Source organism: Strongylocentrotus purpuratus, unplaced genomic scaffold (assembly GCF_000002235.5).
Source record: "Strongylocentrotus purpuratus isolate Spur 01 unplaced genomic scaffold, Spur_5.0 spur5_scaffold_3, whole genome shotgun sequence".
NCBI classification, from domain to species: Eukaryota; Metazoa; Echinodermata; class Echinoidea; order Camarodonta; family Strongylocentrotidae; genus Strongylocentrotus; species Strongylocentrotus purpuratus.
The window spans coordinates 29293634-29318863 of record NW_022145609.1 but is presented as its reverse complement, the minus strand read 5'-3'; the positions used below and the strand labels follow the sequence as shown (position 1 = coordinate 29318863).

Sequence of the window (25230 nt, the reverse complement as noted above, 5' to 3'; positions counted from 1 at the left end):
GCTGGCCTAAAATTAGCCGGCCATCAACCCAACCATCAAGTCGCTACAGGATGACGGAAGTTCCGTAACTTAGAATTCATTTTATGGCAGTTTTAGGAGGTGATCGACCGTGATTTCCTGACAGAGCTGTAGATTAGAGTAAGTACTTCACTCATGGTGCATATGTTTGTGATTGTATAATGTGTTTATCCATCAATTTGTGAAAAGTTTTGAGACGACTCGCACTGTATTTTGGTTCAGTCTGTCTAACTTCGTAGTCTACAATACATGTAACTTCCTGCACTTTTTTGTACAGTTATCCATTATCACTGTACGGCTTGTGCACACAGTAGTAACTGCAACTTGCAAGTGCAACTGCGCTAAGACACGACACTGCCAGCTGTGATGGTAGCTAGCTTCTGATTAGACCGGTATGGATGTACGTCTACACCAAGAAGTTGTTCCCATGGACATTGATGTGGTATGTTAGTTGCAGTATCTAGTAGCAATACTAAAATGCCAGTTTGGTACAATATCTGTGTCCCCCCTCTTTTTTTTTAGAGAGAGACGGAGAGAGGTTTCTTTCAAGTTTCAGTTTTGTCATTTATTTATGATCATGTTTATCACTTTTTAAAGACAAGTTATAAAATTATTTTAGAATCTTAATTAACGCTGGACCGAGAAAAAGGATCATCCGCATAAACGAGGACCGTCTTCGTAAGCGGGGGACAGACATGTCCGCAAAAATATGGATCGTCCGCATTTTCGCTGACGATTCTGATTTCCGATCCCCGCGTTGGCGATGCAAAAGAACGGATTCTGCGATGATTTTCTTGATGCATTTCACTTAGACTTTGTACAGAGACTTTCACGTTATGACGATAAATCCCCGGGAAGACGGACACCGTATAAAGTAGACGGTGAACTGGGGTTTTTGTATTAAGCAGAATCTGTTTTTCGCATTGCCAGCACGCGTTTCGGGAACCCAAAACCTGCAGAGCACCAAAGAAAAAATATCTGCGAAAATGCGGACGATCCTGAATACCTTGAATACCTTGAATACCAAAGCTTCTGGAAGAAAGCCGTCTCCAGCTGCCAAGCTTCCAGGTCTAACTTCAAGGGGGGGGGGGGGATGTCCCAGCTTCCAGGTCTTGCACCATAGTCATTTTACATCTGTATCTTGCTTGCTGGGTCATATCAGGATTGTCATAACTGGAGTGTCAACTGGGAGAAGGGTGAATGATATTGCTCCTTCTTCCAGTGATAGTCAAGTCTGGCTTTAAAGCTGTTTACCGAGGTTGCAGATACTACCAACTCAGGGAGGGAGTTCCAGTCGTTGAGGACCCTGTGGCTAAATGAGTCTTGCCTGAGTTTGGTGTTGCACCTGGGTTTGGTCAGTTTGAAAGTAGGATAGGCCTGAGTCATGTCGGGATTTTCATAAACCGGGTCCCGACGGCCTTGTACCGATCGGGACCCGGTGTCCCGAAATCAGCTCGCAGGATTTGCCACTTGCCTCTATAAAAAGCGCATATCATCAGTATGTCCCTTAAAAGTGACCTTTTTTATCAATTAAATAAATCAACACATGCATACCTCGGCTCAGATCGGTATATTCTTCCATTTGACATTATTTTCATCCATGATTGGCGATGTTTAGTGCCATTTGCGTGCCTCTAAAAGTAAAAAAACTGGGGCAGAAATAGAAAGACAACATTCGAGCCACCATTTTGATTCATGCAGGTTGAATAAATCTGGTAAAAAAATATGAAAGTTAGAATAATAAAACGGCTTTCTAAAAATTTCTTCTGTACAATATACCGATCATATAATATTTTAAACACAAAATAAATATTTATCTCTTATTTTAAACATCGCATGCTTTTTTTTGAAAGCTGAAAATTACTTGGTAATCAAGAGTTTCGATATGGATAGCTGTTGCAAGGCAAGTTCAGACTAGTATCGGAAAAATGCGCAGTGCTCCTCGTAATTAGCTGTAATGCGTGCCAGAACGAACCCAAACAAAGACGTGATCGTAACGAGAAAAAAATCATTAAAAACTACGAGAGCACAATTGGAAAGACAACTACTGCTCAAAATTACCATAATCAGATAGATAACTTGGACAATGAATTCAATAATCGCCCAAGAAATGCCACAGAAATTGTGATAATCGAGGAGTAACTGGGTACATTTTTATCGCAAGGGGCCTGCTGCAAATACTCGAATCCTTTGTTATACTGCTTTTTACCGTAGAGGGCGTTATTTGCCTCGTATAGCCTCGTGTTCAATTTAAACACGTGTAATTCGGATATTGCAGCAGGCCCTTCTGATAGTGATTGTACCTATAGTAACTCCTTAAATATCACTATTTATGTGGCTTTCCTTGGACAACTATTGTTTTCTTCCTCCAACTTATGTATCTGATTACGATAATTTTGAGTAGTTGTCTTTCCAATTGTGCTCTCGTAGTTTTTTATGATTTTTTTCTCGTTACGATCACGTCTTTGTTTGGGTTCGTTCTGGCACGCATTACAGCTAACGAGGAACACTGCGCATTTTTCCGAGACTAGTCTGAACTTGCCTTGCAACAGCTATCCGTATCGAAACTTCTTATGATTACCAAGTAATTTTCAGCTTTTAAAAGAAGCATGCGGTGTTCAAAATCAAAGAAAAAATATTTATTTTGTCTTTTAAAAATTATTCGATCGGTATGTTAAAGAAGTACTTTTTAGAAAGCCGTTTTATTATTCAAACATTATTGTTTCTTTCAACCTGATTTATTAATCCTGCCGAGAGACCCGGCCAGTACAGTAGCTAGCTAGCAGCTGGCAACAACAACCCCATGGGGTGAACTGCCTTGCAACCCATATATTTATATCAGCAGTTCGGATTGATTCAGGATGAGCTAGAATATGATTGGTAACAATTAAATACTTAAGTTTTAAGGTGGATTGATTTTAGTGGTGTGCAAAACTGCAATTTCTTACATATTTCGTTATTTTTTTCGGAGCGTCGGTTCTCAAAAAACGAAACCGGGACCCGACGGCAACGGTCGGGTCCCGGTGTGATCGACCGTACCGACTCAAGCCTATTTGAAAGCACGCCCTCTCGTTGTTGAATTGATTGCATTTTGTCTGTGTTTCCGAGGATATCCTTGTTTTTACGGATGATCCTCATTCTCAACCCATGGCCCCTTCTGATTAAGATTGTTACATGTCTGGTATCAATTTATCATTAATGGAGCTTTTCTGGTGCAATAAATTCAAGATTCAATAATGAGATTTTGATCTAACGTTAGCAGTCACAACCCTGCTGTGTCTTGGTGTGTCTATGTGCATGTGAATGAATGTGGGTGGGGTATGTTTGTTTTGATACGTTTTACAATATTTGTTATTATAATTTGCTTGTATGTTTATTTTTGTACAGGGCCCCATTCTCACAAGCTTTGCTTATCTTGGAGTCCTTCCAATTTTGCTGTTCATTTTTTTATGTATTGTTTACTTATTTTAATGGAAAATAAATAAATGAAATAAAAATGAAATAAAAATGAAATAATGATTTGCTGTCCAAAGTTTGTGCTCATTTAAAAGAAGAGATAGGAATGTGAAATTCAATTTATGATTTCTCATATTCTACATGTAGGCCTACATCATTTATTGCGATCAGTAACTACCAAATAATAGTAGATTTTTTAGACTACAAATCGGTGCAATTAGCAAATTTATTGTTGAATCGGAATGAGCTACAACTGAAGAAAAAGACTTAAAACAACAAGTCTTTAATTCCTTTATGAGGGTTTACAGGTGATTTATTAAAAAGTGACCTATCAAAGATAAGGTAATTGCACAAATTGCAAGGCAGAATATCATACAATCAATTGGTATCACTTTTTACGTAGAGTTCAGACCCTTGTTGCCAAGTTCATATTTTTTCTGAACGCACGTTAATAAAAGACTGAAAAATGTGTTGATCTTTTGTTTATAATTTCGTACTTCGGCACCTAATTCCAAAAGAAAATTTTGTCACCAATTATGCTCCTCTTTCCATTGGTGGTATAAGATTTTTGAAATCTTACCAATTTTGTTTAGATATGGAACTCTGCAAATTAAGGTCATGCATGGACTGTGGGCATGCCACCATACTCATACAAGTGCAATGGTATCTGTAGGATAACCTTTAATACACTCTACTATTATACACAGCATCTTCCTATAAGAAAACCTCCCAAAGAGGACCTTTCATTAAAATAACGTCATCATGCTCTGATCATGAGCAAACAATTTTGAGTGAAATCCATGATTATGTGCATTCCAAATGTTAAACTCCTATACATCAAAAATTAATCACCTTATATTAAAATGGTTTTCACTTTCTTATCATTTTTATGAAAATCAAAAACCCTTTAAGAAAAAACAAGTCAGAAATTCAGAAAATGTTGTAAATTTTGTTCTCAAATAACTACAAATGAGTACATGTACATCAGTAGGCTCCAAATACTCAAATCCTGCCTAATCAACAAATAATTTGAAATACATACAGTACATTGTACATGTAGAATAATACATGTACTTCATTACGTGTTTGTGTCTCAGCTAAGATTGTTTTGAGTTTGCTTAAGTATCAATAAAGCTTTTTGGGTGTAACAAATTCATGATTCAAGATCCCATACTGTATGATAAATGTACTCTTCATCTAGATTACCAGTAGCTAAGTGTTGACTTGTGTTGTTTTCAAGATATATTTCACAGGAGATGTCCAAGGCGGCTGTACATGTAACTGTGGGTATTGGTCCAGGCTCATAATGTACACTGAACATGTACATGTAAATGTTATCTTGTAGCACATTCACCGTCTATTCTATAAACTTGCCTCCCGGTACTTGCGTTTGTTTGTTGTTGGTTTTTTTTTTTTTGTGTTTTGTTTTTTTGTTATTGGTGGTGTTGTTGTTGTTTTTGTGGGGGGGGGGCGGGGTTGTGTATTATAAGTCATGTGAGGGATTCGAAACTTCCCAACCAATTTCATTTTATAATAATGAATATTAATATTGCGCACTTTGGCTGCTTTTTTCTTCTTCTTCCAAGACACTTTTTGGTTATTTTATGATAGTCTCAAGAGCATGATATAGTACTTTTCGAAGGGACCTGGATAGGCAGAATCTAAATGTCTCTGTGTGACCAAGGAGTGTGACACCTTACATGAAATGATGCACTCTTGTTTTGCTCTTGAAAACAAAAATGTAGCAAAGTTGAGGCTGTTACATGTACATTATAGGTTCTATCATACATACCGGTTCATGTACTGTACATGTACATGTACATGTAGATATTATAACATGATCAATAATAGGGAAAGGAAGATTTTAATGTTTTGTACTTTTGTTCATAGAGTCTAAAAAGTGCTATTTTGACATTCTTTCCAATGAGCCATTCCTAGAAATGTAAGTGATTTACCGTAATTCATTTATTCAGAAACTAAATCAACTTTTTTTCTTATTTCATGATTAAGAATATTTGTGAATGTTTGTGTTAGTTTATTAAATCATACTTTTTAGATCAAGATCATTCCTGTCAATAACTCTGTACCTTGTACTAACCTAAGGTTAGCTATATTGTTCAGCCACCCAGAATCCTTTCCAAATTGTACTACAATTAAACCCACCAATTGTTTTCTTAAATTTGTTTCCATACAGACTGATGATAACAGCGCACTAAAGATGGGGACAGCGTCGCCTGACCCACTACAAAAATTGTGCCTTCTGTATGTGGCCAGGAACCTGCCTAAATTTTGCTGTGAATATGTATCCTTAGAAGGAGATCACACCGAACCCAAACTCTGCCTGAAATCACCCGAGATCAAGCTCCATCGTGATCTGGCCGAACAGCTTCTTAGAACACTGAGCGAGACGCGACAGCTGAGGGACTCGACACTAAGCCTATTTGCCAATCAGAATCTTGTGTCTGTCCGGAAGGCATGTCTGAAATACGCCACACTGTCCTCCAGAGGGCTACGTGCCCTGTCCGGCCACCAACTCACCGAACTTGATGCGGCGGGCGTCCGGAATGTCAACGTCAACGACATCATCGGAGCTCTGGGAGAGTGGACCAGGAGAAACCTGCGCTCGTTGAACGTCAGTAATTGTACATTCATGAATAACTCCAAGTTCTGCATAGTGATTTCACTTCCGCAACTCAGGCTGTTACGCCACCTCAACGTCAGCTATACAGAGTTTGGTAACAAGCTCGGATTGGAGGAGGTTGCCGAAGGGTTGACGCAGCTAGAGAGCTTAGACATCTCGGGTACCCTGGTCCACATTATAGCACCGCTGACCAAACTCAAACGGTTGAAATCATTGTCAATGTACCACACCAGGGTTGCGGAGAAGGATATCCCATCGACAGTGGCCCAACTTCCAGAGCTAAGACACCTCGACATCTCTCAGGACATGCATCCCGTCAAAGACAGCGCCCATGAAACAGGTATCAATGTACTCTTGAAGTCAGCAGAAGACTCTGTTCCAAACCTCATGTCCCTTGATATCTCGGGTAGGGATAACATCAGGGATGAAGCGCTCTGGCATTTTGTGACGAGTAGACCGAGGTTAAAGTTCATTGGACTCACCCTGACGCAAGGGGTGCAGAAAGAAAGACAGTCGTCGAGAGAGATGTGTTTTGAAGACTATCTCATAGAAGACAGGCATGATAACTTCAGACCGGAACTCAAGGTAAAGGATGTGACAAGTGTCATGATTACTAATTTGCAATACTTATCATGGCTTAATAGTATTGTTTGCTTAATGTGATTCAGCGCCCAACACTAACAGATGCTTGGGACCTTAGGGCACCCAAAATCTTAGTCCAGACCCGCAGACCCCCCCCCCCCCCACCCCCTCCCCTAAAAAAAATATATGGGGGGATCTTACTTTAGGGCTCATGCATACAGGCTGTAAAAAGTTCATTCCAGAGTCCAGACCCCCTTTCCCAAAAAGTTAGTTTGGAGCCTTGTGTTTACCCTTCTTGAGAGAATAGTAATTTGAATTTACTTTTTTTTTTGGTGATACCCAATGTCAAATGTCATTTATGTAGACCATATCATACCTAATGTTCTGTTTTGGAATCTTGTAGAACCTCCGGCAGTGAGTAAAAAATATGAAATATGGTATTGCGAGGTTTAAATGATAAACAAATCTTTGGTATTGGACCAGGGTCTTTCATTATTTTAGTATCTTGATAATCTTTATTTTGGTCATTTGACATACCGGTATGTAATCATTTACTTAATATGATTTGGTGTATATTAATGATACATTAGGTGTCAGGCTATGCAACCGAGAGTCAAGTACTAGAGGCACTGCAGAGGTACACTGAACGCTCCAACTATGTTCATAAGCTGCTGTGTTCTCTCTTCAACATGACGCAGTTCTTAGAGAAGCCCAGACCTGACATCGTCAAGGTATGTACTGTATATATATATCAGAATCTTTATCAATCAACCTTCAGGGATGGTGTATGCAGAGCTGCCAACCATTCCGTTTTTGCCGGAATTACTCTGTTTTTTCCTCCAAATTACGGTATTACGTTTTTTCTTCATAAAATACGTTTTTTAATAATTTTTTTTTTTTTTTTACATACCGCATGTCAAAAAACTGCCCTAAAATAGTGATTTGATCACAAATTCAATAGAAAACTAATTTTAAAACATACTTGAAGAGAAAAATATTCTCAAAAAAAATGAAATGCCGATAATACCAAAATAACCACAAAAAAAATTACCTGCTTGTATGGAAAAAACAGCATGATGAATGAACATTTCTGCGTTGGAAGTGTGTCGCGCGTGGTTGTAAGTTTTGTTTTCATGAATTCCTTTTTTTGCTTAAAATTCCTTTTTTTTGCCATCATGATTCCTTTTTTTGGTCGCACAAGGTTGGCAGCTCTGTGTATGTCATGTCCTAGGGCTATATGATGTTGATATTAAAAAAAAAAAAAAAATGAAATGAAATGAAAAAAAATAATTGTAAACAAAAAATTAAAAATTTAAACTCATAAAAACAGTGGAATCGCATAGAAACATGTACAAGTAAACCCCAACAAAAACTTTGCTTTACAATTTTCTCATCAAATATTAATGAAAGAGCAAACATTTTTCTGAAATTTTACCGGCCTGGGGCTGACGGGCCAGTGGTAGTGTTGAGTTTTCGTGAAAATCTGATTTTTCTCTCCAAAATCTGATTTTTTTAGGATACTCAGTCTGTTTTTTGTTTGTGTCAAGAGGTTGGCATCTCTTACTATGATATATTTACTTCCAACAATATTTACCATGTATTGTTGATATTGATTTACTAACAATTAAAGTTGTAATTCTAACAAAGCTGTGATTTATAACTGTATTGCTGTTGGTAAATAAATCAAAATCAAAACAATCATATTTGGAAAGGAAAATGCTGCAAAGTGTATGATGGATGGTAGTGCTTTCCCCAAAGTGTGATTTTAGAGCTCTAGCTAACAGTAACAGTTTTATGTATATGTACAACTGGACTCGGATATACATGTAGTTCCGTTGTGTTGTTGATGGTTGTATGAATTATACTGTGGAGCAAGAATGATATTTCTTGAAAGGACAATCACATTACTGGCGATATTATAGCCCATGGTAAACAAATAGCTGAAAATGACATATTGTGCAGTCACAAACATGAAGTCTGTCCATCCTCAGTCTGTCACAATATACAATATACTGTACATGTAGGTGTTTTGTCATTGGATGTCTACCTATATGTATTTGTCTTGTGTGTGACAAATTTTTGACTAAAGGAAAGAAGGGGGGGGGGGTGGTTTGAAACAAACAGTGAATGGATTAGACTAGTCATGGATGGTTCTTCCTCAAGGTTTAGTGGATAGTTATTTATACATGCAACTGAGGTTTCGCAAACTTAAATTATTTAAAGTACAAGGTTACCATGTGAACGTACAATGTACATGTAGCTAATAGGCCTGGCTTCACTAGCTCGAGATTGCCAAATATTCCGCTATTTGAACTATCCCGATCGCAAACTATCCAGCTAATTTGCATCTTCATCAGCCCGAAGTTGCAATTAGAGGGATATTTAGTCGGGATTGTCATCCCGGCCAACATATCTTGGGATAGTTTGCAAAATATCCCACTATTTGGCAAAATATCCAGTTATTTGTCCGGTGCGTCTTCACCAGACGGAAGACTCGCACTATGCGCGAACGCTGAGCAAAATATCTCGAGCTAATTTCTCAAGGTCAAGTTTCAAGTTTCGAGGTCGAATCTCGAGCTGATGAAGACGCGATTTGTTACTTCGGGATTATTTCCCAAATCAAAAATAGCGGGCTATTTGGCAATCTCGAGCTGATGAGGGCAGGCCTATTGACTGGTCTGTAGGGTAAAAGCTTAACTTCTAATGCCTCCACAACAGATGTAGCATAATCCTGAATTTGGCATGTTTACAAACATACAGTACTTGCAGATGGTGTTTTCCAACTTGTTTAAAGATTGTTATATCTGCCCTGAGTTTTCATCAAGATTTTCAACCTCGAGTGCTTTTTAAAAATATCAAACATTTGAGATATGCCTTCTATTCCTTGACTTGGATAAGAGGGAGGGGGATTAGAGGAATCAGTCAGCCCCCATGTCAACTAATATGAAAACAGTTTTCAGATCTCAAACAAAAATTAAATCACTTCATGTGATCTGTATTCATTGGAATGGTGAAAAGAACAAGGAAGTCTCCTCTATCAAATTTCTAGTCAACTTTTTTTTGCTCCATTTCCATCTGATATTTTCTATTTAAATACTGTTTTTGTTATGCATGAAATATCACGCTGGGAGATTTTACTTCAGTGTTTATTTACCTGTCTACATTTGAATGAAAAAGGCTTCACCAATGAAATAAGAATGTTTTTCAATAAGATTTGTAGAAGGAACAAGGAAGTGTAGATCATACAACTGTTATATTTGATAGCATTCCCCCAAAATAATTGTGTTTTTTAAAAATTATGGGAAGTTGCAAAACGATTTACACCTGTAAGGGGAATTAGCCTTAATTTAAAATAAGCCTGAATTTTATTTTTTCAAGTAGTGGCTAAAAAAATGTTGAACAACAATCTACTTTCCATCAGACTTTTTAGTCTTTAAAGAAATGAAAACATACTTCTTCCCTCAGCAATTTAATTTGATACATGAGTCTTTGTCTTTTATGATATTGTTAAATACCATGGTATCTGTGTTGTTTTAAGCCCTGCTTACATGTAAGTATCAATATTGTTACACTACATGTATATATTATTATTACTGGAAGCAGAAAATTGAGAAGAAGAAAAATCAATGAATTTTGAGATCAAGAATACAAAGATTCAAGAAAGTTGTGAACCAATTTTGTTTTCTCTGAAGCCAGCAATGCAAGGCTCAACACTCTCATAAATATAATGATGATAAAAAACTGATACAAATACAACAACAACAATAATGAAGATGATGATAGGAGGTTACACATTGTACATGGTATTACATGAACTTGTTTATTGTATCCTACAAAGCAGTGAAAAAACTCAGGAGCGTTTCTCATTGAAACATGTACTATAGGCACCTGTACATAAAGACCACCTGTCTACAAAGGTCACTTTTTGTGTTTCCCTTGGGCGGTCGCTATAGACAGGTTTATACTGTACAGTAATAATACTGTGAAAATTGCATGTATACAGCTGTACAACACTAAATCCTAAAAGAGCTCCTGCTAATAGAAAAGTATTTTTTACACTGCTGCAAATTATCTCATAAATGGTTATTCAAAAATGTGTTGTATGATAGACAGTAGGATTTGTTGTTCAGATCTTGTGTTGATCATAATAGGTTACAGACATTCCCTGGGATTCCCACAAACTTGTCATTATTTCTTCTAGGGTCAGATTAGAATTGAAGTGTATATGTAGCTTTGTCATGCACACAAGTCATGTGTACTTTTAGAGTGTATGGAAAACTACACTGTACAAGAATATCAACTAATCTGGGCAAATCAGGCTTTATTATCAGTTTTTCGCCTAAATGCACGCTCTGAATACCCTACAAATATGTCAAGGTTTTTGACAGCTTACACATGTAGGTTGGCACACAATACAGACATACCTCCCATGGTAATCCCCTTTTTAGCACTTTTTCTTACATGCAAAATTTGTGCTGTTATGTGCATAAAATTGTTTTGTATTTTATTCAAAACCTCCCCCCCCCCCCTCATTTTCATAGCTCATGAATCTTATGTTGTCCTCTTTTATACAGATCAAAATAAATCAACTTTTTAGAGAAAAAAAGATAACACAGTGCTACTTGTACACAAATCTTCTATTTGTTCAAACAATTTACAATGACATCCCATCAATGTCTAGCTGTTACTTGGCTTCATATATTTGCTACATTGTCTGATAGTCATCGTAGCCAACTGTCCGTCATGATTTCATGTTTCAATTATTGAATGAATGTTTGTTTTTAGACATGTTTTGTGAACGTATCATGTATTGTTTTGATTACAGATCATACTGCCACAAATGAAAGCACATCCACGGATTATAGGAGTTCAGATGGCTGCAAGGTAAAACTCACTGTCTAAACACACACTGTATAGGTTTAATATGCTTTCAAAGAAAGCTCACTGTCTAAACACAAACACTGTAGGTTTGATATGCTTTCAATGAATGTAAAACTGACTGTCTAAAGGTTTATAACTGTACTTTTAAACTCACTGTCTAAACACACACTGTATTGATTTATGCTTTCAATGAAAGGTAAAGGGTAAAATTCACTGTCTAAACACACACTGTATGGGCTTAATATGCTTTCAGTGAAAGCAGACCAAACCAGAGAAATAGAGCAATTAAGGTTGAGCAAATTTACATGATAAAGGTCATGAAAATACTTTCTTGCAAAGACTCTTTGAAGTACAAAAAACATTGTCTGTTTTGTATGTGTGCTCATATTTCTAATCATATTTTCAACAATCTTTATTGTTCTTGTTTTATTTTCATTCAATTTATTATATTGGATAATACATGTATGTGATTCAAGTGTTACAATATTGTTTTTTAATATCCTCTCTACTCTCTACATAGCTCTCTCTCTCTCTCTCTCTCTCTCTCTTGCTGTTTCTCTATACCTATCATTCAACTCATTATCATGCATGTCCTCCTTCTCTTTATGATTCTATGTCTGTGCTTCGCTCCTTACTCTGTTACCAATATACCTCTTTCTTCTTTAACCCCTCTTTCTCTCTTACTCTCTTACTCTCTTACTCTCTCCCCCTCTTCCCACTTGCCTGCATTAACTGTTGTAATTCTATCTTCTTCCATTGATATTTATTGTAATTGTTTTATTCTCTTCCAGCGCTTGCCTGTACAACCTGACTAAGCATCAGCTAGGAGAAGGTGTCCATGTGTCAGTTCTTAGTTCAATGGTTGGTCTGGTACTGGATGCAATGGAGACATTCTACAGCCAACAACAGGTTAGTGTAAAGCGCTTTGAGACATCGTAGATGCAGAGCTGCCAACCAGTACGATTTTATCGTATTTCGTACGATTTTTAGAAGTCATAACGACAGTACGATTTTTCCTCAAAAAATACAATTTTCAAAAACAATAAAAACAAAAAAGCCCATTCTCTCCTGTAAAGTATCCTACAAGCATATCACATCGGCAATCTTAGGGATGTTCATTGGCTCATCAAGCACGAAATCATGCATATTCAACCATTGGTCCATTGAAAAATTTCTTCCTGTATGTAGGAACTTATGCAAAAATGCATTTTCGCAGTGAGAAAGTACTTATCGATCAAAAATAGGATTTTTTTTGGAAAATAATAGGATTTTTGTTCAGTTGAGGTTGGCAGCTCTGTAGATGTATTAGGCATTATATCAAAGCAGAATATTATTATTATTATCTCCCTCACCCCCTCCCTCATTCTTTTTACATAGTACATTATGTCTTTTTTGGAAGAGATTCATAGTAGAAAAATCCCCTGTTATTGATGATTCTTCAAGTGCCCTAGTGTAAAGACCAAACAATTACACCACAAGTGTGTGTGTGTTTGTGTTTGTAGTTCAGTATACCCCTTTTTTTTTGCATTACATAAATGTGCTTCAATCAAGATTGATTCAATTTCTTTTTAATTTGATGAATCCGTTACATCACAGTGTATACGATTCTTATCTACTATATAATCAACCTTCCAAAATTGCCTTTAGACGTTTCTCTCGCAATCTTTTTGTATGATCAGAACTCAATTTTATCTTTAACTGTAAACAGACTGATTTAGACTCTTATGTGTGGGATTTATCTCCCATGGCACTAAAAGGGCCCATATTTCATGAATGACAGACATCTTTCTACTATGATGCTCTCATTTCTAACAATACAATGGTTCAATATGTGCATTTATAAAATCTACTCACTTTCTCAATGTGATTTGTGTTTTTTTCATATCCGAACAAAAACATTTTGGCCAAAAGATCTGCTAGTCTTAAGGTGCTCAATCAGTGAGCCTATAAAGTCTTATCTCAGGGACATGGTAATTGTATATAAATGCGTGCCCTACTCCAAGGTAGTGGCTGGTCTGGAATTTACAATTTCTGATTCTAAGACCGCTAATAATGTGTCTTTCTGATTTGTTTTCCCCCTTATCTTGTACAGCTTCAGAAGAATGCCCTATTGACTCTATGTAGTGACAGAATCCTCCAAGATGTGGTGAGTATACTGATCTAGGAGATTTATTTATCGATTTAATCACGGTTTAATACAATTTGTGAATGGTAGCTGATGGCTCTCATCATGAAAAAGATGATCATGATGGCGATTTTAATGATGATAGCAATGATAATAATGAGGATATATTCAACATAAGTTATGATGATAAGACAGTCAAATACATGTAGATAATGAACATGTAAACAGAAAATTAAAGCTAATCTTGAGCTCTGGTATGGGAATTGTATTTTGAGAGGAAATTGCTACGATTTAGTCTGGATTGCTTATCCTGCAGTAGATCGGTTGTTTGAACCAGTGAAATAAAAACAAACACACAAAAACATGCTGGGCATTATCGATAAAAACAACAACTCCCATTTGTACAAAGTGACCTGTGTTAAGCACATGGTGTCACTTATCTTGATTTCCTTATCTATCAAAGCTGTTTTGCACATGTCATTTATTTGTAATCTTGAACATTCAGTGCAAGTTTTGTTGGATTCTGTGAGAATTAATTTCCTATATTCACCAGAACTCAAGTTTATCTTGAATAACAGTGAGAACATAAACCACAGAGAGAGAAATCATCGCATTGATCAGTCACAGCATGCAAAATAAGTGTCATCAGTCTAAATGTATGTGATAGTACATGTAGGTCAAGAATAGAGAAAGGGCCAGAATAGGCAAAGTGAGGCTAGTTCAAGGCACAATAATCCCCCCCCCCTCCTAACACAAAAACAAGAAAAATAATAATATTCAAGGTTACAGACCAATGTAGAAAGAGATTTCGGCAGAAATTTGATGATTCAAACTGTTTTCTGCAAATTTGGAAGTAATATTAAATAATAATGTTACTATGGACTGCGGTTATGACCAGCAATACCCCACATTTAAAAAGAAATGGCCTATTTTCTACTAAAAATATAAATGCTGGGTGTAAGCTATTTGTCCCAAATTTGGTTTAACAATGTAAGTTAGTCTGAGTTCTAAATTTTTTTTCTGTTAAACATGATTTTAGGTTTAAATGAATTAGTAGAATACAGACCAAAGTTTTTAATGCAGTGTACCATTTGTCAGTCGTAGTACATGCGTATGTCCCAATATTTCACCCCAAACAGGTTTCACTAATGACAGCGTGTGACCTAGAAACAGTGTCACACAATTAATTCAACCTGGCAATTTAAGCTAATTGCTTTGTTATCAGTCCCAAACAATAGAAAATGATTTTAACACGGAACACTTTATTCATCATTTTGTGTGTGAATTTGACACATCTCCAATCTATCAGGAAACATGGTTTACTATCTCAGGAAGCTAGTCCAGGAAATAGTGGGTAAAAGGCTTATCTCCACTCAGTTATCACTCCAGCACAGAACCATTGAACAAATAGACACTCACTCACACATTGTCATCCAGAAGCCTCAAATCCACTTTGACTCTGATTATAAACTGAAACATAGGCCCAGAAGATAACATGCTAAAAACAACAATAACAAGAAACCATTAGCTTTTCCTTTCGGATTGCCAGAATTTACCTTTGAAAGAGACCTACTTGTGAAATAGTTGGCTGAAAGTCAATTTTCTGGTATGAAAGTCAATCCCCTGGTTTTAAAATAAACCCTCTGGAATAAAATTGGTCTTCAGGACAGCATTTTTTAAAGGGCTAAATTGATCACATGTTAGATGCTGCTTGTAAGTGTCGGCTTGCATGGTGAGAGAGAGAGGATTGAGGAGTTCTGAAAAGCTAAGAAAGATAACAAACAGTCCTTTTCAGGACTGCACACCCCCAAGAAAGATTACCGAGTCAGAGTTCTTTTCAGGACTCCTCAATCTTTTCTCTCTCTCTCTCACATGGTGCACCCGCAAGCCTACTGTATGATCACATATTGTTTTTCAAATTGGCAACAAAATGATTTTTTCTATTATTGGTACATTTTTGTAAAGTTAATAAATCTATAAACAATAAAAATGTCCGTACCCTGTGACATAAAGTTGGAATAAAAGGCAAATTTTTATGAAAAATAACTAACCTCTCAAAGTGTTCCCTATTTAAGGATTTTAAAATCAACGATTGCAATAATCAGTTCGTTCGTTCGTTCGTGTCTCCTTAGATCAAGATAGTTATGTAAAGTTCCTAAACTAGAATTAAATTAAATTAAATTAAGTTCTTCCATCGCCCCATTGCTGCAATGGCCGTTTGCTGCAATAATCAGCTTACGTCGTACCTTAATGATGTTTTTTTTTCTTTATTTGAACAGAACTTTGATCGTTACCGTGCATCCAAGATGGTGATGGATTGCTTTATAATTTCATAACTTTAGACTTGATTTCAACCGCGACAACGATCAATTTATATTGTAGGAACGCATATGCTTCCAATATGTTAATTTGAACCAAATTCATGACCCCATACCAAAACTTTGTAATACCTTTAACTAAAATTAAATTAAATTAAATTAAGTTCTTCCATCGCCCGATTGCTGCAATGGCCGTTTGCTGCAATAATCAGTTTACGTCGTACCTTAATGATGTTTTTTTCTTTCTTTGAACAGAACTTTGATCGTTACCGTGCATCTAAGATGGTGATGGATTGCTTGTTTGTATTTGATGATCCGTCGATGACGAGGATGTCGGTTGCAATCTGCTCTATCCTGGCTGCTAAGATATCTACTGTCCAAACTACTCTGCTGGGGACCAAAAGAAACATGCAGGTTAGACAAGATTGCTTTCGGGCTGTCTGGAAAAAAACTGTCCGGTAGAAAGAACACAAGTGAGCTCGTGGAATGGTTGGGTCTGGAAGTAACTGTGGTGGAAGTGGTAGAGAGAAGTGGATTGAGATGGATGGCTGGGTCATGTGTTGAGAATGGAAGATGATGAACCTGTGAAAAGAGTGTGGGATCTGGAAGTGGATGGCATCAGAGGGAAAGGAAGGCCAAAGTTTTAATGGAAAGATATGGGCCCGTTGCAGAAAACTTATCGTTGATGTTAACTTTGCCATCAAAGGCAACTACCATGGTAACAGGGCTCAACAGCCAATCAAAATCAAGGTTTCCATGGTAGTTACCATTGATGGCAAAGTTACCATCAATAGTAATTTTTGTGCAATGGGCCTTGGTGAAGAAAGAAAGCAGTAAGATTGGTCTAAATGAGGAAGATGCTTGAGACAAGAAGTAGTGGAGAGAGCGTGTGTCATGGCACAAAAATCAGTAACCCCTCGTAAGAGGAAAAATGATGACTGTAATAAATGATGATGATCTGTGCGTTTTGTAGTCTTGTAACCTGCACCCATCAATACCTCCAGGAAGCTTTCTTTCATTCAAACTCAGTTTATTTCCTATAATTACTGTTATCTGATTGTGTGGTATAATGACAGGGTATTCATTGCACTTATTCATTGTCATATGACAGTGTGTCCCTGATGGTTAACTTTCTGAGGTTTTGTTGGTTTAAACTTTTTTTGACTCAAGTGCAGTGCTAAGAGAAATGAATAGAAAAAACATAGAATGCAGACATTTTATCTTTAAAGAAATACTTTTTGTTCAAAGTACAAGGAAATGTAGAGATCACCATACCAGTTTTAAGACATTAAATAGCAATTGCAGGTTATACCTGATCTAAGTTTGATGCACTTTCATCCCACTGAATATTGAATGCAAAAACAAATAGTTTTCATATATTTGAGGAGGCTAAAGACTTTCTCATGTCTGTCAGTGAAACTGAAGCTATGCATAATGTAAGCTGCATATATATTTGATTGCTGGTCAATAACACCCAGTCTCAACCAGTGTACTATATCCCTGGCTACATGTACATTTTTCTACTTTAAGGCCGTCTGTACTAGTGTGGACGGGAGGGATTAGACCACCCAGCGAGGTCGCTGACAGGTGGCTAACTCATCAACTCAGCTCTCAATTAACATAAGAAAAATGGGATCATGGGGGACCAACAGGCACCGATTAGGCATTGTTTTCTATATAGAGGGAGCAAGTAGCTACATGTACAAGTGGTACAGTGGAGCTTTAAAGGAAATTACATGGAGCAATCTTATTTTGTTTTCATTTTTAAAAAACATTTTCATTTTTTAAATTCAGAAACTGCTTCAGATCGTGCGTCAGAAAGCGGACATCCGTTCTGTGGACATCACTCTCAAGTTCACCTTGAGTGCGCTGTGGAATCTCACCGACGAATCACCACCCACCTGTACTATCTTTGACAATGAGGGCGGGCTTGATCTCTTCATTGACATACTGGAGGTAATTATGATCTATCCACTTGAGAGGCCACTTGAAACTTATCCACACTTCATGGTCATTATTTGGGAAGAAGTTTTATGTGAAATTTAAGGATTGTCGAAAAACATCTCTTGAGATATGCTTATGACATTCATGAATAACGTTTGCAGAGTAAACCTGTTTTTTCATAAACTATGAAAATTTAATCTTTGAGACTTGCTCTGTTTGATTTTCACTTGAGAACGAACTGAATAACTTGTTATTGTCAATAATGTCCATTTTATTTATATTTGTACTTTTGCTTCAATTTCAGATCTTCCCTGATGAATCCACACTCCAGACAAAGGTTTTAGGACTCATTGTAAGTAGTGTCTTTCTATTCTCTCTTTCTCTCTTTCTCTCCCTCCTTCTACTCTATTTTCTGTGTATTTTTTTAAAATCCCTCTCCATCTCTCTCATGTTTTCTACTCTGTTGCAATATCTTTCTCTTTTTAGTGTTCAAAGTTAACTGATATGAATAATAATAATGATAGTAAAACAGTGCTTATAAAGCGCTTTCCACCAAAGTCTCTGTTAGCAACTTACCACATGCTCATACATACATGTAAATATCATGAAATGTAATTCCCTTATATCCATACTTTTTGAGTAATTGAAAATGTAATGACTAGGATGACATTTCAATTGACATATGTTTAAAAACTGTTTATGATATATGGGTTAAACACTGTAGAGAAGATGCTTAGTGTCTGAGCTCATGTATGACGTAAGTGTTCTATGGAAAGACATCCATTTAAATATTCTGCTCTCCGCTGTTTTAGTCGGTGAGTATTAGGGTCCATTTAGGGTGATATTTTCAACTTTGAAGTGCATAGAGTCACATTGGATTTGCATTATAGTATTAAAGATAATGTTCATTTATTCAGAATTCATTAAACATGGTAGCCCCATCAGTAATTAAGATACTGTTGTGGATAGTAGTATTGTGGTGGTGGATATTTTTCCTGACTGCTAAGAAAGCATAAATACTCGTAAGTAAGCAACCAGACGGTGGACGGCTTTAGGTCCTCTCCGAGGGACCTGGTAATGAAGATTAATGCCTTACCAAAGGGCACTAGCGCATTGACTTGGTTTCGAACTCGGGTCACCGGATTACGAGACCACTGCTCTACCAACTGAGCTATCGCGCCTCCCTATCGTTGTCCTTGGGGTCCTGTTTAACATAAATATGAATTACAACATTGGTATTGACTGTAAGATTCTATGAAATCTTTTCTCAGAACAACATCGCAGAAGTGAAGACATTGAGGGATAACCTGAAGAGAGAAGACTTCCTCAAACACTGCAAGTAAGTATCTACATTCACTCAATATCCTTGTCATAATACTAACCTGAACTTGTACTCTGCAATTTTACTGTGATGAGTGCAAGAGGATAAGCTCTAGTATGTCTGTATTCATATGCAAGCAGTTTTTATTCTCTCTTCCCCTCACGTACATTCTTGTTCTTTCTTGCTCTTCCTTCATTCCTTTCTGGTCTATCATCTTACTCTGCTATCTCCTCTTCTTTAGCATCTTACCTTTGTCATAATGTATTCAAATGTGTTTGTAAATCTGATTGTTTTTTAACATTTACAATAACATTTGAATCTTGAATCGCTATTCTCTTTAAGAGTATTTAAAGTTTTGATTTAATCTTTTTTTCTTAGACGACTGCTAGAGAATGATCAGATTGAAGTGAGCTACTTTGCAGCTGGGATTGTGGCACACCTACTCAAGGATGGTGAAGATACGTGGGCCTCGAAACCTCATCTAAGAGAAGAGTTCCAGCAGTCACTGGTAAGCAAGTACAGTCAAACCTGTATATAAAGACCACTCATGGGCCTCTAAACCTCATCTAAGAGAAGAGTTCCTGCAGTCACTGGTAAGCAAGCAAGTACAGTCAAACCTGTATATAAAGACCACTCATAGGAGACCAGAAAAGTGGCCTTCATAGGCAGGTGGCCTTTATGTACAGGTTTGTTTAGTACATGTTTCAATGGTAAACACTATTCAAGGGAAACAGAATTATTATTATTATTATTTTTTTTTAGACAGGTAGTCTTTTTATGCCTCCGCTACGAAGTAGCCGGAGGCATTATGTTTTCGGGTTGTCCGTCCGTACGTACGTACGTACGTCTGTACGTACGTCTGTACGTACGTCTGTACGTACGTACGTCCCGTTCTCGTGATCGCGTTATCTGAAGAACCGATTAATGGATTCCTGCCAAACTTTGGTCATGTATGTATCTTGCAAAGCCGATGAATTGATTAGATTTTGGGGTCACGAGGTCAAAGGTCAAAGGTCACAGGGCTCATTATGTATACAAAAACAGCTTGTGATCGCGTTACCTGAAGAACCGATTGATGGATTCCTGCCAAACTTTGGTCATGTATGTATCTTGCAGAGCCAATGAACTGATTAGATTTTGGGGTCACGAGGTCAAAGGTCAAAGGTCACAGGGCTCATTATGTATGCAAAAACAGCTTGGATCGCGTTATCTGAAGAACCGATTGATGGATTCCTGCCAAACTTTGGTCGTGTATGTATCTTGCAGAGCCAATGAACTGATTAGATTTTGGGGTTACAAGGTCAAAGGTCACAGGTCACAGGGCTCATAATGTACGCAAAAACAGCTCGTGATCGCGTTATCTCAAGAACCGATTGATGGATTCCTGCCAAACTTAGGTCATGTATGTTACTTGCAGAGCCGATGAACTGATAAGTTTTTGGGTTACGAGGTCAAAGGTCACAGCGCACATTATGTATGCAAAAGTAGCTTGTGATCGTATTATCATTAGAACAGATTGGTGGCTTCCTGCCAAACTTAGATCATTTATGTATCTTGCAGAGCCAATGAACTTAGTAGATTCTTGGTTCATAAGATCAAAGGTCATGGGCTCATTATTTATGCAAAAATGGCTTGTGAACGCATTCTCATTAGAACTGACAGATGGATTACTATTTAACTCAGGACATCTTGCAGAACCAATGAACTGAGTAGATTTTAGGGTCATGAGGTCAAAGATCAGAGGGTCATATACATGAGAAATTGCTTGTAATCACGATATTCTGAGAACCTGTTAATGGATTACAATTGAACTTGAATTTGACAAATTTCTTCCGTTTCAGTTTGTAAAATTCGCTATGACGGAGGCATCATTTTTGACTGCGCGCAGTCGAATTCCATCTAGTTATACAGGTTTTTGCTGAAGCAGGTTTCACTGCAATAACATCATCCAAGAAAGAAACTGTATGTGGAAGTAGTAATCTTCATCTGAAGATTTAATAACTGATAACCGTGACACTGTTGCAATGCCGTAATTAAGGCAGTTCTACATGTACAATATATGAGTGTCCATTGCATGGTATCAAAAATTCAGTCTCCCATCTTTATTTTTTTAAAATTCCACCGGGATTGTAAACGTCACAATTTTGTAGATCTCTTGTCTGTCGCTGTCTGTCTCCCCTCTCCTTCTCCTTTCTCCTTCTCCTTTCTCCTTCTCCCCTCTCCTTCTCCCCTCTCCTTGTACCCTCTCCTTCTCCCCTCCCTCCTTCTCCTTCTCCCCTGCCTACCGGCTTCTGTCTCTTTCCCATATCTCTCTCCCTCCTCTCTCATGCACCTGTATCTTATTTATGATACGTTTATCCCTTTGCCTTATTTCAACAATGTGCTCTAACTTAATAAGACTGGTATCATTTCTTTACAGCATGACAGCATCTTGAAGTGGAAGAACCCAGCAGGAGAGATGGTAGCCTACCGGTCTTTCAGTCCATTCTTCCCTCTCTTGAAATGCTACAATATCCCTGAAGTTCAGCTCTGGTCAGTTTGGGCTATGCAACATGTCTGCACGAAGAATGGTGAGAATTGAATCTGAAGAATACATTAATCTATCAGCTATGCTTAACTTAAAGATAAAGACCAGTTATGGTCATGCGATTGCATTGTGAAAGAAACATTGTGGAATCGATCAGAAAAGGTTGATCATCTAGCATATAAGTATTGGTGTGTACTGCAAGGTTCTGGAACCATCAAAATGATAAGAAATTTGGCCCAGTCTTGGTAAAGTTACAAGTACTGTACACAAAAAGATGTATATGGGACTATGTGACATGTGCTCGATATCTATTAGGTCCAAATAGATATAATAATTTACCAAATATATCAAGTAGTAGGCGGTTTCTCGGCAAAATTTGTATCATCATGCAGTAGTCAAAACATATTCTTTCACATGATTGGTAATAAGATCTTCCATTTCATTTTTTTGAGAGGGGGCATTTCCAAAACTGGTCTTTACCTTTAAACTAAGAAACAAATGTGCTACCCAACAGAGAATGGGCTATGCAAAAAGAGTTGTGAGAATTCAATCAGTAGCATGTATTTATCCGTGGACCACTAAAAGGCATTTATCTTTCTGCTAGGGTAGGTGTAGGCTATGTATTCATGTCTGCACAATTGGTCAAATACGGCATCAAACAATTCATAGTTCTATTCTATTTCTTATTCTTGACCTAGGTGTAATATGTGTTGTTATTTTACCTGCTATCAAATATACTGTCAGGATATGTACCACATATTTTGGGTTATTATAACTGATTAGTTTTTTATATTTACCATTTGCAAAGCATAAGAAACATGCATGCTTTTCTTCAAGGAGGGACACTATCGATATATTGTCCAAAAAAAAAAATTGAGAACAAAAAACTTCAATGCGAACGTTGTGAACAAGTTTCAGTTACAACAGAAACTCACAAGATGGACAAGATACATAAGGACACATGACAGTTTCCCCCGCCCCCCCCCCCCACTCGAGTGTTATTTAGGGTACGCGTATGCATGTTCCCTACCTTTGAAAGCACCCCCTATCTCTGGTGTGTAACGTCAATATGGACCAGACTTTGTTGCGTGAAAAGTACCCCTTTACTGGACATTTTGGTAACACAAATGCGGTCGGGGGGCTTATCCCAAGAAGTCGTTATCGACATGATATTGAATGTATCATGTATTTAATTTGAGTTTGAATTCATCATTAGGTATGATATTTGCTATGTTTCTATTCGCAGCGAGTCGCTACTGTCCCATGCTGGTGACTCAAGGAGGCGTGGATCTACTGAGTGAGATGGTAGCACAACCACACCTACATCCCGATGTACATAGAGTTGCCACAGGAGTCCTGGAGGTAGTACGGCAGAGTAGGATCGCTGTGGCCAGTCCTTGTGAGATCAAGAGGAAATGAATCTACCAATGTCTTTCATCAATGGCTTATGTCTTATTGGCACGTTCTATGTGCAACATCTCCTGCCAGCCAGCCAGCCAGCCAGCCATGCATTTTACCGTTGCAAAGTTCTCTTGGTTTTCAAACGAATTGTTTGAAGGAGAAAGATGGTTTTTATGATTGTTCTAATAGTACTAAGATGTGGGTCAGAGAAAATGAAATTTTAATTGCACTGCTCGCTCTCTCTCAGAATAACCAACTGTTCAATGGAAGGAGCATATTTCACTCTTTATGAAATATGTTTCAACGTAAATGTTTTATCACCATGTACTGTCTATGAGGAATCATTCTAACTGGTTGGGAAGCCCTTATCAAGCACTTGCCTCGATGATAATTTCATTAATGATCTTCATAATAAAAATAACAGTTTACTTTGCATGCAGCAATATGTCCATTCCACGTTACTGATCAAGGCACTTGACAGTCTAGACTTGCCCGTTCAATGGATTTCAGAATAACAATAATAATCATAATAGGTCTTGTTTACCCAGGGTAGCCTCATCAGTATTCATACTGTTCTCCCTGAGGGCCCTGCAATCATATTATTACCCCGGTCATCGGATTCAGGCTTACCCGCACACAATGTATGCAAATTCTCCATTCCCTGGGGAGCGTTCCAGCCAGTGCATCATTTTTACCAATGCACACTTGCTAATCTAAGCACATTAGCTTTCGCATCCTACTTTCTTGATGTAATGATATCAGTCACTTGATAGTAAGGTTCATATTACTGAGAAGGGCCATTCTAGAGATATTTCCTCTAGTTTTATTCTCAAATTACCTATGGAAAACAAAAGACTTTAAAAACCTAGACATGTCCCTCTTCAAACATTCTAGAACATCAGCTTTAAAAATGATTGATTTTATCCCCCCCCCCCCTTTGAAAAGAATACCCTCCCTGCACCTTTCATAATGCACACATGAGAGTATACATTTGTAGGATTACATGAACATAATGCACTCAGTAGATTTTAAGTGTCTAAATGTCCTTTGTCGGCTAATACTTGATTGTAACCAGTGACACTCTATATCACTAAGGTACCTTAAATTGCACATTAAACCTATGATGTAGTAACAATTAAGGTTATTACAATTGTAATAATTCCTTATTATTCCTATATGCTGAGGGGTGAATATTATAGTCTTGTTAAATGTATAGTTTTGAACAATCCACAGTATTTCAAACTAACTGTGCATTTCATATTATATGTGGTTATAGTTGGACAAATTTCATTAAGAAATATACATGTTTGTAAAATGAAAATGAAATCAGGGGGAATGATAATCAGCATAGAGGCGAAAAGCCAACTGAATCACTGTAACCCCCGGGTCTCTCCTCCCTGTATAACTGATTGAAGGTGTGCAGGTGGGCCACTACACCGGGGTTTCCCCCTACTTTTATACAAATAGTGCAGTGGGGTCTTTAAGTGCAAAGGTGGTGAGGGTCTATGCTTCTGTTGAATATGTGCCCCTTTCCCAATGTCAAAAAGGGCTTTTAAAAACACAAAAACACAAAGACTCCTGAAAATGTGTGTATGAATATATTCACATGGACATTATACAGTGTACCATTATTTTCCAACCATGAGCATTCTATATTTATGACATGGCACTGTGGGGTAGTGGGTCATTCAAATGACTTAAGGTTAATCCAGGATTTAGAAGGTTGATTCCCAACTCTTGGTGCTTGTTTCCTTAGACAAGGCATTTTCTCTACATTCATCTCTCTTGACACAGGTGTAGTGATTATCTAGAATTCCACGAGTTCTTGTTTTTACAGCAAGGCTAAGTCCAGGCTTGTATTAAGAGTTGCAGGACATGAGCGCTATATAGGGAACTATTATTACTTTTATGATTAGGAATGTATTGTGACAGAAGTAAGCGGTGACTCTTTGAGAAAATGTATGAATGAATGAATGATGTAACTCATACAGACTCCTCTCCCCCTCCCCCTCCTCC

At 37.5% G+C, this 25230-nt stretch overlaps 1 protein-coding gene across 2 annotated transcripts; it reads left to right on the top strand.

Moving 5' to 3' along the window:
• Positions 1-24320, top strand: LOC589553 (protein zyg-11 homolog B). Of its 2 annotated transcripts, none has more exons than XM_030995934.1 (13): positions 1-138; positions 5669-6700; positions 7288-7428; positions 11523-11581; positions 12370-12487; positions 13671-13724; positions 16277-16435; positions 17816-17977; positions 18270-18317; positions 19237-19304; positions 19665-19794; positions 21706-21856; positions 23060-24320. In XM_030995934.1, the coding sequence occupies exons 2-13, from the start codon at positions 5693-5695 to the stop codon at positions 23230-23232; spliced, it is 2271 nt and encodes a 756-aa protein (XP_030851794.1). In that variant the 5' UTR covers positions 1-138; positions 5669-5692; the 3' UTR covers positions 23233-24320. The 2 variants fall into 2 exon arrangements, with proteins under 2 accessions (XP_030851794.1, XP_011661355.2); XM_011663053.2 differs by lacking the exon at positions 1-138 and adding an exon at positions 175-460.
• Positions 24321-25230: the final 910 nt, after the last annotated feature.